The 15,309-nt window shown below is 38.1% G+C and overlaps 1 protein-coding gene across 2 annotated transcripts in view; it reads right to left on the reverse strand.

The window, feature by feature from the left end:
• Positions 1-15,309, reverse strand: part of dnah5 (dynein, axonemal, heavy chain 5) — a gene marked incomplete at both ends in the record, with an annotated part of 97,426 nt that continues 82,117 nt past the window's right edge. For both annotated transcript variants that reach the window (XM_079241402.1, XM_079241401.1), the window contains 10 exons: positions 1-152; positions 2,949-3,180; positions 6,394-6,546; positions 7,274-7,486; positions 8,717-8,932; positions 10,846-11,049; positions 12,110-12,315; positions 13,202-13,421; positions 13,598-13,843; positions 14,704-14,853. In XM_079241402.1, the coding sequence (XP_079097528.1) occupies positions 1-152; positions 2,949-3,180; positions 6,394-6,546; positions 7,274-7,486; positions 8,717-8,932; positions 10,846-11,049; positions 12,110-12,315; positions 13,202-13,421; positions 13,598-13,843; positions 14,704-14,853 (1,992 nt within the window). The remainder of the gene's footprint in view (positions 153-2,948; positions 3,181-6,393; positions 6,547-7,273; positions 7,487-8,716; positions 8,933-10,845; positions 11,050-12,109; positions 12,316-13,201; positions 13,422-13,597; positions 13,844-14,703; positions 14,854-15,309) is intronic.

Raw genomic sequence — 15,309 nt, forward strand, 5'->3', positions numbered from 1 at the left:
TCATTTCACATCACAGAGGAGAGCCACGCCTCGAAGGATCCAGTGTTCTGGAGAAAGAGATGTTTTCAGGTCTACAGCTGCGATGTAATTTAAATCTGTCCTGACCGGCTTCTTGTAGATTGGACAGGAATAGAGGCGGTAATCCTTCACACCTGTAACACAGATATGGAAAAGTAAAAAAAAAACATCTCTTTAAACATAAAACATGCATGAAAAATAAACTGTAATTTAACAGCAGTTTTCCAAAAAGCTGTTAGAAAACAGAAACACTTTGGAGGAAAAAAAACAACAACAACTCTTAATTAAATATCTTGGAGGTCTTCTTTCAGTCAATGAAGTATCAACAGCACTATGAGAGCAGCACGGTGGCGTAGCAGTTAGCACTGTGGCCTCACAGCAAAATGGTTGCTGGTTCGAGCCTTTCTGTGTGGAGTTTGAATGTTCTCTCTGGGTTCTACAGCTTCCTCCTACCCATGTTATGTTAAAAGCATCTGCCAAATGACTGTTTATGCTACTGAGATTTCCAGCTGCATTCAACAAAAGATGTATTTGCATGATGTTAAATCTCTTTCATATAAGGAAATTATCTTAAATAAGAGGAACGAGGTTGTTTCCCTCTACTCCACCTGCAACACGTTTCTGGGTTTGAAGCTGCTGGTTTGCTTCATGCTTAGTTGCTCAGTCAGTCACAACATAATAAACTACCGGAAACAAATGCACAGTAGTGAGTATTTTTAACAAATGATAAAACTATTTATAAGAGAGTTACAGTAAAGTATTCCAGATTTATGAGCTATTTCCACCGTAGTAATCTCAGGTTTTATATCTAAAATAATACATAAAATTTATACCACAGAAATTATCGCGTTTGGGAACTCCAAAAATCATGGAAACAGTCAAATCTAAGCCAAAAGAACATTTATTTCAGTGATTAGGCTCTGAGACCATATCTGTCAGGTATCCCATTTTTTAGGCATCTTTCCCACATTGTGATTTTCCCGTAAATCCCCCTGGATTATGATATGGGGAGAAAATAAACCGACACGAGGAGACAAAGCCCCCACCCCTGAGAACAATAAATATCACTTCCATATCACCTCCACCCCCCAGACACACAGCAACCCCACCCCACAATCAACCCCACCCCACTGCGACCCTCTTGGTGGTTTCCAGAGAATTTCTCCGATTTTAAAATCCAGAACTTATGTCTAAGGCACAAATATGGACAGATTCTGACTTAATAAAGCTCAAGTGCACTTCCTGCTTTGCTGATTACTCTGATCCACGGGGAAAAGTGCTGCATGCATGGAAGAAAACAGAGGCAGCTGTGGTCACGATAATCTGATTTAGAGCAGTAAAGTATTAAGCTCTGATTTTCTACAGCAGCTGTGTTTTATGGCACAACTAAAAGGATTCTGAATAATTACAGAAAAGATGGACTTCTGTGGGGTTGCTGAACCTCCAGCAAGCACTACTGGGGTGAATTGACACACTCCTTTATGTGTCAATATAACTAAAACCTTGACCTCAATGCAGACCAAGGGCTAAAATACTCTTAGAAAAAAAACAAAAAAACTCTGGGGTGTATCTGGTTGCTCAATTCTGGTTGCTTTTGATGGAAACACATCTAGACATGCTTATATTCACACATGCATGTTGCATAATCATCCTATTGGACACACTCAAACCCAGCAGGCAGATTTCTCGTGTACCTTAACGACATTTATTCATTCCTAAATGTATTGCTGCTCTCAGGTTTCCATAGCGATGGGTGTTATGACTGCTTCAGTAAAGATTCATTACCACAAGGTTTGAAAGGTTTACACCACCACCCTGATATTGTGGAGATCTTGCTTTTGCTGCCCATGTCCTGCAGTGTCTGGCACCCGAGCCTGGCGACAGATCCTACATGTCCTTTGGGTGGAGCGATGGTGGATCCGACTCGTTCCAAAATATCCTAACGTTTAATCAGGGTGAGTTTACAGATTGGAGGCTTTTTTTTTTTTTTTTTTAACTGATTTTTGAGCCATTTCTGTCAAAGAGAGTTTATATAACCAACAAGGAGAGCTGAGCTGCTAAAGTTACTATAGTGACCTTAGAAACTGCATTACTTCACTGCTATTATTGAAAGAACAGAAAGTTCTGTCCTCTGGTGCTGAGCTATTCATCAGTGGAAATGTTAATAAGCACCATGATGTTCTGATATCGTCAGTCTTTACTTTGAATAAGAAACTGCCATTTAAACAAGCAGTCATTTAATTTAGCCATGCAGAGTACCTATATTTAAGTTGCTTTATGTGGACGTGTGTAAACTGTAATCGTACTATATGCAAACAAATATTTTTTTACAGCACTGTCTGAGACACAGTTGTCTTGTGACAGATACTATAAAATACTCCAGTCAATTCAAAAGGGAAACAGCCTTGGAGAAAAAAAACAATGTTGGAAAGAGGCAGATTTCAGTGTAACTTTCAGCGACATCGTCCCTATACAACCTATTTGTTCATGAGCTGCTTCTCTTTTTGATATTTTGTGTGGCTCACACTGTACACTTGTACAGAGTTTTTTCACTTTGCCTACAAACTAAGAAGACTCATAAGGAGGTTGGTACATGTCATAGTACCAATTTTATGAATAACAGGATTAAAAATCTCCCAGAACATTCAATTGTAACTCAGTGATCACCTGTTGGTTGTTTTAATACAAAAGCTCAGCTGCTCACTGTGCTCTGGCCTTTTTCTATAACAAACAAGGCTGGAAATTTATTCCCCAACATAATGAACAGCATTTAGTCTGCTTGACATTTAAATGTTACATCCATCCAGTGACTGCGTGGGATGGCAACTTTAAGGAGGAAAGATACTGTCTCCAGATAAGCAGGATTAAAGCTTCTCCACTCTTCCTCTTCATTCTCCCTCCACCTGGTGGTCTTTAAAAACAAAACTCACCGTTATTCTCAGCGTACATCCTGATCACGGGCATCATCTCAAAGAGGACTTTGGGTTTGGAGTCAATGAGTTTGCAACTGCGACGGTCCCAGCCGGCTCCCTCCAGGTAAAGGCCGTAGACATATACTCCCTCAGTGGGGGGTTGGGTGATGTCATCCTTCATCCACCTGGTTACCTCATTACACAGCACCATACGGTCCAGGGCCCAACCCTTGTTGGCTCGAGTGATCTCCTGTAGATGAATGCGACATTTCTGCCAGTTAAACATGTGACAACTCCAACACTGCAGCACACACAAGTGATGGAGTTTTTATTCGACTGGTTGCCCACCAAAAATCTATTTTGATTTCAAGGGCCGTATCAAAGCTTAATATAAATAAAATAAAACACAGCAGGCAGGGCAGATGAGGGCATTCATGTTGGTGGATTTTTGAGTTTTTATAGCAATTGGAAGTAAATTCTTTCAGTCTTTTAACTTAATTTATAATAAAAATAACAGACAAATCTTATGTTTGACAGAAGCATGTTGATAGCAAAGAGAAGGGCAGATACACAGCAGATTTTGGCAAAAACAGCAAGGTGCTTTAAGCCCATTTTACACACAGAATCAGCAACTCCCCAGGTACTTTGTGATAGCAGTTGCCTGATTACAGCTTCTCCTGAGAAGCCAGTAAACAAGCCCAAAGGTGGCTTTTTTTTGGAAACTCACAGCAGTCCAGCAAGTGCCTTCTACAGAAAAAACAAACAATAAAAATTCAGATATATGTTTGTGCAAGATTTTCTCGTTCTCTGAGAAACAGGGTTTTTTCAACAGAACAGAATAAATAAAAACTGGAGGTCAGGTGCAGACATAAATGCCAAATGGTTCCACCCTCTTACCACTGCAATCCTCGTCATACAAACCAAACCGATTTTCTTTCAGTGTTAGGCTCAAAATCTCTTTTTTAGCTCTTTTTAAGCATGTTCAGCATGTTTCTTAAATAGATTTAAACTAAAAATCATTAAGTTTTTCTTATTTTTTTGGGAACTGAAAATTTACAGCAGACTGGAATGTATTACTGATATCAGCGGATGCCAGTGTTTCAGGTTTAGAGTGCATAGTGTAGGTCAGTGGTGCCCAAGTCAATTCTTGGAGTTCTACTATCATTGCACCTTTAAATGCATCCCTTCTCCCACAAAACTAAATCAAATCAAACTTTATTTCAAATCAAATCAAACTTCATTATTAAAGCGTTTTTCCTGCCAAAGGCAACACAAAAGTGTTTTGCATGAGAAGAACAACTGATGCATAATAACCCTTGTATTATGTTGAAAATAATCACATTGATTATGTTTTGGGTCATTTTGACCCACACTGTGTAAAATCACTCACAACATTAAAAAAAAATCTAGTTCAACCAATAACAACTTTTTTCAAATTATGTAAACATTTAGAAATGAGACATTCAATCCAATCTTTTAACTCTTACACCACATTTAAGAATTATTAGTGTTTTTCCCTCTTCACAAACACTTTTAACTTGCCCTATTTTCTCTGATTTTCTCAGTTTGAACATTTCCAATGTCCTCCAGATGATGGACAGACAGTAACTGTGTGTTTTCTGCAGATGTAATTCTTGCAAGTTCTGGCTTGTTTTTTCTGACTGTTACAAACATATAGCTTTCTCTTTAGAAGTTCATCTCCAAGTAAAGAAGTGTAAAGAAGTTGTTACGTGTGATGTTATGCACCAACAGGTGGCTTTCCTGTGTACACTTACATATTTTATGCATAGCTAGATTTTGAGTCACAGGCTATCCATACTTTTAAGCCATACTTGACAGGATTGTTAGGCATGTACTGTCAGAAAGGACAGCATCACCTGAATGAAATAAGGCGCTCATCTACCAACCAAGATTGTGCAACAAAGGTAGAATTTCGCCTCATCTCTCCCATACATGTGATTGCAGCTAGCTTGTCTCTTTCATGTCAATTCACTCTGGTATCAAGGTTGTCAAATCAGATGACTTGAGATTTTTTGTCAAATGTCTCCAAAGACATTGTTGCTGGAAAGATCTTCATTCCACAGACTTACAGTACAGGGGTGAGAAAGTTTATCCCCAAGACACACCTGAGTGTCTGTGTATGAATGTCTATTCTAAAGCATTATAAACATAAATAAGCAATCAAAATTAAGTACATTACAGAGACATTTTTTTACTCGTATCAGCTACTTACCCACGATAAAATGTCTGGGTCAAAATGACCCCCAACATCAACTCTGTATACAAACATTGCACAGATGTTTGACTACACATCAAAGTTTCCAAATTTCACTCAAAGGTTCATGAGCCCAGAAGAGGAAAAGTCACAAATTTTCATGAAGAAAAAGGAAGGTTAACCAGTAGTTTGTCCATCACAAAAACTGAAATGGGTCAAATTGACCCTTAAAATAATATAAAGGTTAAAATAAAAACCAGCCTTCACAGACTAACATAAGCTACAAAGCTATTTAAAAACACACTCGTTAATGTCTTGCCTGGATGCAGTCGCACAGACATCCACATGCTCAAGTAGAGTAGTTGCCCCAACCACAAGCACAACTGTCCTAATTTCTTTCTCTTCCTATAAAAATGCAAAGTATAATAAATATCTGGCTTGATGCTGTTGTGAGGAAACAATGTCTTGGGGGTCTGATCACACCAGGAACCAGTCCACCCATGTGCACATAGGCTGCTCCCACAACCACCTGGATCAGGACAAGCTAGTCTTCACCAAAGTCCTCTACAGTGCGGGGCCCCCAGCTACAAGCACAAGTGCAATCCCCTCAGCAAAAATGTAAAAAAAAAGTTTAAGCATTTAAACAAAGGCGAAAAAACCCTTTAAGAACTTCATAAGAGCAGCATAAAAGAAAAAAACCCTAAAAGAACTTCATAAAATAATGTGCTAAAAAAGCGTAAAATAATATAAAGACAGAACATGAATTAAATTAAGATGAAATAGTATTCCCCTATAAGCCAAGCTAAACCATCATGTAAATCAGAATACAATGATGTTAATCATGTATGACTTTGGATGCATGTTGATCAACAATCAGTTACTGACAATCAGTTACAATACTTCAATACTTCATTATGTTCAATAAAGAATCACAATTCAGTTTTTTCTACAAAACTGATAAAAAAAAAAAAATCATTTTAACATGTATTGTACTGCAAATTCAAATGAGCATTAAGCAAGACTTAACACATTAATTAACATTGGTAAATATTAATGCATCCAAAAAACAATATTTTAAACTTGCTTTTGACTGAATGTGAGTGTTTGCGTGTGTGTATGCGTGTGTACATGTAAACATGATTGTCTGTGTGTATGAATGTGGCAGTGTGCCTGCTTCTCCCTCTGTGTGCCATCTGTTCTACTCCTCAGCAGTGGGTAAATGAGTGGGCAGCCTGATGCTGTGTGTACCTGTCTCATGGCTGTCAGGAAGCCCTGCGGGTTGAAGAAGCCTGTCATCCAGAAGCAGTTGGGCCGCCCTTCAAAGATCCAAGCCTGGAACTGTCGGTTTCGCTCAAGGAGCTCTGTGAACCAGAACCCCAGGGTACTGGAGGCCCATGATGCCTGGGGATGTGAGAAAAAAAAAAAAAACAATGACGAGAAACAACAGGATCAAAACATTGTGATGATCCAAGTGGATCAGACAGAAAAAACAAGAGAGAAAAAGATGGACTGAGTCAATGTGTTAAAGTAGAAGAAGTGTCTGTGGCACAACAGGACAGAGAAAAAACAAACAAACAAAAGAACAGCTGATGTATAACAACACAAAAAGTCGAAAAGACACCACATCAGGTAGAAACACTGAATCTCAGTCAAAAAGCATTTCAAGTCTGATTCACTCATATGTTTGCAAAAGCGCAGCTTTAATGCCATTTGAATAATTCAAAAAATATAACATGGGGAAAGGTCATGCCAGGTTCTGCTAATGTTTAGAGCTCCTGCTCTCTATTCTTCAAAAGTTAGGTTGGTTAGAGCAATTTTCCTCGTTTCTATTAATCTCTTAAATGTCTTTTGGGCCTTGCAGAAAATGCTTAAAAGTACCAACATAGAAAGGAGAGAAGTATCAGCATGGGGCAAATAAAGTCTAGACAATAGGAGTATAAATTACCAGATGTTTTCAGAAACAAGAAAACAGATGTAGAAGACCAAAAAATTAACTAAAATTATACCTAATCTAACTAGAATAGTATTGATGACAATAAATTATGTCTCAAGACTTCCCAGTATATTAGTCTTCCTTACTGAAATGATGGGCATTTAAAGCTTTCGTTCCAAATGAATGTTAACTGACCTTCTTCCAACGTGCAGGGATGCGAGCATCGTACATGCAGTCCAGGGCGTCACGCAGATTCTCACTCATGATGATGGTTCCATCAATAGCCAGCTTAAGGTCCGTCAAGGTGTTTCGAACCAGAACTATGACTCGCTGCATTCGATCGATCTCCTGACGCAGGAAGATGCTCATTGGCTGGAAAGGACCCATCTTCTGGAGATGTTCTTTCACCTGGTTTAATGAAATCAGATGACATCAGAAAACCAGAAAGTCCACAAAGGAGTGTGTGTTAATGTGTGGTGTGAAGATGCACAGACACACAGTTAAGTTTACTGTAAATGTAACTGGATTTTCTTATTAATTACATAAGTACTCGGATGACACAGACCTCCAACAAGCAACAGGATTACTCACCTGAGAAAGACCTCAAAAGGCCCAACAGCTCACGCAGTTACCAGTCCCATACCAACTTTCTTATGTATACTTCTAGCTAATGTCACTATTTTATCAAGATATCAGGATAGATGCCACACCTTACTTATAATCCTTGACCCTGGAAATATATCCTTAGACACTAAGATGAAGCAAATGACTATAACAGTCTTACTGAAGAAATACGAATTTTTCTTTAATAGTGGCAATCTGGGTTGGCAGCTTAGCTGGTATTGTCTTCAACATCTACCATGATGTCAACTTATAATTTTTTTTTTTTTTGCCAGTGATTGTGGTCATTATCTGTTGACTTAGAAACTATAACAGCAACATTGTCTCAACTTTCCAATAATAAAGAACTACTGAAAAAATGCCTAGATCCTTGGTGGAGGTAATAAAGTCATGTGTAGGTGGTTCAATTGCCATTCTTTTGATCCTGCATCAAGATTACTATTTTTTCTACCTTAAAAGTAACCGCTGACATGCTTCAATCACAAACTGAACACAATGCATTGTTCCTTTATGGCCTTTTTTAACATACCCATTAAAGCTGCTTTTCTGGTTTTCAAAAAATCTAATCAGAAAAAAAAGATGCTTCCATTAACACTTCTGACTTTTGTGTTTTGTGTCCCTCAATTAAACAAGACACTTCATGAAGCTTGTCAACCAACTCTTACTTTTTGTCAGTGTTAAATTGCAGTGTAGACGAGCAAGCGGGCAGAGAGAAAGTGTCAGACACAGGAGGTGTTGTCAAGTGTCAGATTAGTTTTCACTTTACCTCAGAGGTCACACGCTTAACTTACTTTTGTTTTTTCTTTTTACTGGGAGGAAGCTAGAAAGATCCAGTTGCATTTTCAGCCTCCACTCTGTCTTTTCGTTTTCCACTTCATCAATGTGTCACACTGCAAGGCTAGCATGGTGAGTGGAGGAACACTGAGCACAGTGCTTCATCTCTATCTGCTGACTTGAGCTCTTCAGGGTGCACACACTTACCCACACATACACACACACACACACACACACACTTACTTCAAAAGGTACATAGTTAGGGGGCAGTTTCTCCAGCATGTCGTCAGCTAGCCTGGATACTGCAGCCTCTCTGGTCTCCCCTCCTCCCGAAGAGCTGTCTTTTGGCTGAATGCTAAGGATGGTGTCTAGAACATCCTTCGCCAGTTTACTCTGAAAGGTTATATCTGCGTTGGGATGCAAACCAAACACCTCTGGAGTGTCGTAGGCTTGAAGACTCTGTGAAAGAAGAGTAGTAATAATGTTTGGAATCTGATCATAAACCATATGGGAATGTAGTTTAAGGTAGAGATAACCATGAATCTACCCTCATTCCCACGGTGTCCTCCTAATGTTTTTCCTCTTTGATATTGTGTTCTCTTACACCCAAGTCTTCTTGACCAGAAAACTGCAAAATGTTCAGCTTTTATAGAGGACTTCCTTCTTGCTGATGATCAATGATCAATAATAAAAGTGTATTGATCTGCAGCACCTGTTACTGACCCCTTAATTCTTCTGAAAATGTTTATGTTTTTTTCCTGCATATAGGATTAGTTGATTAAATGAATACATTGTAATCTGTTGTCTTGATGTTCATTTGACCTTTGGCATCTGACATTATGATATCTGATATGTCTGATTTCCGATATGTTCTGATTTGTGAAACCTCTGACAAAACTGACAAAAATCTTCTCACATGAGGGTATTTTTATTTGCTGAACCAATCACATGAAGCCTTCACTGCATCTTTACCACCTCATTTTATCTCCAATATAACAGAATGAATTTATGTTGATGCTTTTCTCGAGTGAGCTACTGAGTTGAACTGACCCTGCGCTCGCTGACTGGACCTCTGTAGCAATCAATACCAATTTTCCAGCTGCCCTCATAGGATAAATAACTCAACAATGCAGAGGTATGCCTTTGCTGATTTAAACATTAATCAGGTGGCTTAAATAAAGCCATTGAAAAACAGTCATTTACCAGCAATCTTTTCCTAACGGCACAACTGCTGACCTACTGGGATTACACAGTTGTAACCAGTGGTATTTAAATTGGGTTAAAATCTAGGTTTTTGAGCATTGCAAGACAAATTATTCCAATAAGTGTCAAGTCAAGAGTAAAGTCAGCAATAATATGAGGTGCACAAGTCCAGTTAAAATCCAGTTAAAAGCAAATGCACTTTAATAAAATTGTGTGCTCAGATGTCGCCTCATTTGCCAAGAACAGACAATAATATCTGATCAGACTTCACTTCAACTCATGTCTTTGATTAGTTTGAGCATTTCTCAATTCAAGGGGGAAATAGAGTATATTACTGATGGTGATCTAATGTCTGCTGAACAAATGAAACACAAATTTAGAAATTCAAAAAGACATCTGGGCAATAGTTTGTCAACATCAGGAAAACTATGAGGTGGCAAAAATATAAAGTTAGCCAGGTAACCCTTTTACTTTTGGGGAATTTGCTCCCATCTGCATGCATGTAATTTAGACACACACGTACAGGTTCAGACTTGATCTGTTGTGAATATCCTCAGATTAAGCATCAATACATATATTTGTGTCATTGGCAGGGAGAGAAAAAGGGTTGTTAACAGAATTTATGTGTTTGCTTGTAGTATTGTTTCTATGTTTGAGTGTTTCAGTGTGTGCTCTCCAAGGCTGCGTTAGTCATTCTTTATTCGAGAGGTAGCACAGAGGAATAAGCCCGTTGAGCCTGGCAGCGCTGAGCATCTATCATAATGAAACTAGCTTTAGTGAAACAGGCTCAGAAACTGCTCCCACATATCAACACACTCACATGGGCGCACAAAAGCACATAAATCCACCAGTTAAGAACACAATCATACATATAAATCATAAATAACTTGTAATAAAAGGAGCATGCACAATTTTTTCTGAAACCCCACACGACAGCCTTCATGTGGATGTGACAAAAACAAAGTGCATCTGTGTCCTTTAAAGTTTGTTCTCTTCAGCACAGATTTTTAAAAATTTTATTTAAATGTTAAAGTGACTCAAAGTTAAAAACCATAAAATAAGGAAAAAGATAAACACCTCTGAAATTGTTCACAAAGAGGTTCTTATCAAAAACAGAGAATGACATTTTTGCAGGCATCACCACATTTTACTCTTTAAAAGAAACTTACCTGAATGCAAGTCAGATACTGGTCAACACTGGAGCATTTCGGGATGCTGTAGCCCCTGTAGAAGTTAAAGGTGGGCCCAAACATGTCATCAGTGAACCACACCTTGGCAAAGGTGTTGAGGAGGCGCTTGTCGTAGTCGTCAGTCACACGACCACCGTACTGAATTTCTCCAATCATGTATCGGACCGTGGTCCATGACACACCCTGGGAAGATGAACGATTGAAGAACAAGATATACACACAACTCCACCAGAAACATCATGGATTACTTTTTAATATTAATTTTAAATCTAAAGAGCAGCATAACAGTGACCAGCTTCTCTCTCAGGTTGGTCCTGAGAATATACAGACACGTGTGACTTGATTAATGATTAATGACTTGGAAATGATAAAGTGCAGATCTGCAGAATGTGCTACCAAATGTGACAGTTTCAAAGCTCCTTTTATACAGAGCCACATAGATTGAGGAATGAGAACAGAAACAACAACATTATCATTCCCAAACTATTCCCATTAACTTTGTATCACTTCACCACGAACAGCAATATTTAGTTTAAGCAAAACATAATACTACACAGGTTTCAAGGTAAATCTGACAGACTGCTATCTTCAATTAGCATTTGGTCAGTTACACATATATAAAAGCTGAATATATAAAATTATCAAAATAGTAAATGGTTGATGAAAAAAATCAACAAAATATTCTATAACAAGGAGCGATTCCTTAATTTATTTTATAATAATGACCAGCACACTGTACATTACCCTGACTCGACATCTCTATGAAAGATAAAATATTTAAGAATAGTTCAGATACAGTATGCATTTCTTCATGCTTAAAGACATAGAAAGCACATGACATCAGATTCATTATGTATTTATTATTTACTTATGATGCATTTATTAAATCCAACTAGCTGCAGCATTACAGAAGAAGTGAATTTGATAAATCAGTTCACAACAATGGGTTACTCAGTTCACATTATTTAGTATATTAAGCTTTATGTTGAATATTCATATTTTCTAAGTCCTTTTTTTCTTTCCCTGGGAGTTAGATGTAAAATCCCAAGACACCAACCATGACCTGCTGAGACCTCCTTCCGCCAATATATTTGACAGCTTTGAAACTCTGCTGTTTTATCTGTATCTCATGATGACAGTAGCCATCAGTGATGTGAGCGATCACTGTACCAGTTCTTTATACCATCAAACATCTGTCTACAGTAACGTATTGCCAAATACACATATATGGTATTTCACTTACCTTTTTGATGTCCATGTCATCAAGGTGGTTTTGAACAAACTGAACTGTAGCATTGAAGTCAGCCTGGTTGAACTCGTAAGGAATGTTCCATCCCAGTGGGCCATATTTCCTCCTCTCCTGTACTGTGCTGTGGAGAAATGCTACACCATACAGCATCGGCTTCCACTGGATCATGTTACTGACATCCAAAAGGTCTTGGTTTATACCTGGTGAGACGAACATGGATAAATATATTAGCAACTTGTCCAAGAAAATAAGAGCAAATCTACAACTGGTACAAAATACAACACATAGCAACCACATGTCAGTGGTGATCACCTGTTAGTAACCACTAGGTTTCTGCACCGTGAAAATATGACTGTAGTTACTAGACCAACTGCGCCAATTACATAATTGTGAGTCATCTGAATCTGATAATAATTATTATTTCTTCTTGCAGGAAGGAGTTTTGAGCTAACAATAAGCTTGTACGTTGATAGTAGTTCCTGTTCAGTAATGACACATTATCTTCTTCAATGGCTACTATCGTTGTACAGTACTTTGGCCATTGGTAGTTGTTTTTAATTGTGCTCTATAAATAAATTTGATATATCCAAATTTGAGCCAGGAAACGGCAGCTGGTTCATACATATAAAATATGTTCTTCTCTTTCTGAGAAGAACATGTTCAACTTGTTGAAAATTTCACTAACCTTCCCCGAGACTTTTGGTGCCAGGGTGAAATTACAATGAAAGGTGCATTGCAGCACTGCAGTGCATTCTCTTTTCCTTTTTTGTGTTAAAAAAACACAAGAGTAAATATATTTCTGTAAATTTTTCTGCATTTACCAGTCATTTGTTTACAAATGTGCTAATCAAGAGTAATAAGATACCTTATTCTGCATGCTAATTTCATGTTATGCTCACTTTTGACATTTAACTTCAGTTCCAACATATTCTTGCCTGGCAGTGTTTAAAGGTTAGAAAATTGCATTGAGAATGTGTGTAACTTGATTTACAGTCTCATCAGCCTCATCTACTAAATTAAATTATGTTTAAGTTTGTCAGACTTGATGTTTATTTGTACTTTAAACTAAATGAAACCACATCCCACCTCCATAGGTCCTCTTAAGCCCCGCTTTGAGGCCCTGAGGTGGTTCATTGGTGAACTTGATTGACATCTGCAGGAGTGTGATGGGGAAGTGTTTGTGGACCTCTGTGGTCATCCAAAGGCGAAAGCCGTCACTAACAAAGTCGGTTTCTATCACTATGTCCATCAGCTCATCCATGAAGTCCAAACCAAGGTGGCAGTTCTGAAGTAACGCCCAGCAGCCCTGGAGACAATGACAGTGGCAAAGGCTATAACAGGACTGTAATGTGATGAGGTCAAACATATTTTCAGAGACAGAGGACTTTCCTGTCTGTGTGAACATGCACAAAAACAACAACATTTAAGCAACATATGACGTCAAATTATAGGAAAATCAGCAACGTTCCACCACTGACTTACATTAGCCATGGCGTGTTGCAGAAGCTTGCGAGCGTGGACCTCCTGTCCTTGTCCCATGGACACATAACGAGTCTCAATTTTCAGTTTCTTCCCCATCATGATGATAGAGTCAGTAGGATCTGAGCCCATTGACAGGAAGCAGATGAGAGGTGTTCGTGGGTCTGATTCCTCCCACATTTTCTCCAAGTCAAGAATTACCCCTTCAGCGTACTTCTCCCCCATAGCATCCATTATATATTTACGGGCCTAGAGGGAAGAAAGGGGTCAAATGGGGCAAAGTAGATGTGTTTGTGTACTGCTTCATAATGTAAAATGCCAAATCACAAGGGGGGAGATTTATTCAGCATTGCAAGCCTTATGAAAGTGAAAACTGGAATAAATTTAAATTTATAGAGGGGTGAGAACTGAGGGAGAATTTCAATGGGTGTTTTATACCGCAGGCTTGTACTTCTGAGGGAAATTACATAAATGCCACTCTTGACTTTTGTACAATGATTTTACAATACAACCAAAACAAAAACAAAGGCGAGACTGCTAAACGGATCTCATTATTAATACAACTGGGTTCTTTTATGAGTCACATTCCTGATGTTTTATTATGGCAATTAAAACATTTTAACTCAGTTTTATTTTGTTGTGAATTAATTTTAATAGAACTGAGGAAAATAAATTTGCAGTTTTTATATTAATTATCTATTCATATTTTATTTCATGTCATTTAAGAAATGAAAAAGATCCAACAAAAACTGTTCCTGCTTTAACAAATAATTCTGTAGTTATTTGTACAAGGCTCATTAAGTGGAGGATAAAACTCACACACATACAGAGATACATGCACACACAAACACATTTCATTATACCCCACATTTTCAGTAAACCTTGTGCACATATAACCTATGTGTGACGTCACATTTACATGTTTATATTCCATGTCTATAAGGTCCACCTAAAAGCTCTATGAAGGCACTATTATTGCCTTAACTTGGGACAATTATGGACTCTGATGAGCAATGAAAGAGCATTATTTAAAAATAAACAGGTCAGAATTGTGTGTAAAATTTTAATTCACTTAGTTCTACTAACAAATCAGAAACGTATGTTTTAACCTGTGCAATGGTCCTGTCAGGACACCAGCAGCGTATAAGAAGCAGCCGTCTAAAACAGTCAAGAGCCTGATCATAGGAGTTAGGGACCACCTCCTCCTCTGGGGCCTCTTTATCGAACCAGGACTTCCACTGCTTCTCATTATGACTTATCTGTAAAAAATTAAGCATGTAAGCTCTGATGCATGAATACTAATAAATACGAGCTTTCACTGTATTAAATTGCTGGACATTAAATCCGGAAGGAGCAGCAGGAAAACAGAGGGAGCTTCAAGACAAAGAAATACAGTGAGAGGAATGTTGACAAAGTGGCCTCAATATTGAATCTATCATAAATAATCAATATCAATATCAAAATGCATTTATTCAACACTCTCATAGATGCAAGAACATGATGAAAAATGTGCCTCTCTGTACCTGTGGAAGCATTCTAGGTTTTAGTTATTACCAGAATCACTGGTGTTGTGAATTTCTCTTCTTTGTAATATTTTGAGGAGACTTATAAGACATAATAAATGCATACATAAGAATGAATATCAGCTACAAGGTTCCTACTTGGAACCTCATCTGATACCTGAAATTTGTATGTTCTGCCCATGTATGCATTGG

Source organism: Telmatherina bonti, assembly GCF_933228915.1.
Source record: "Telmatherina bonti genome assembly, chromosome: 5".
Lineage (NCBI taxonomy): Eukaryota > Metazoa > Chordata > Actinopteri > Atheriniformes > Telmatherinidae > Telmatherina > Telmatherina bonti.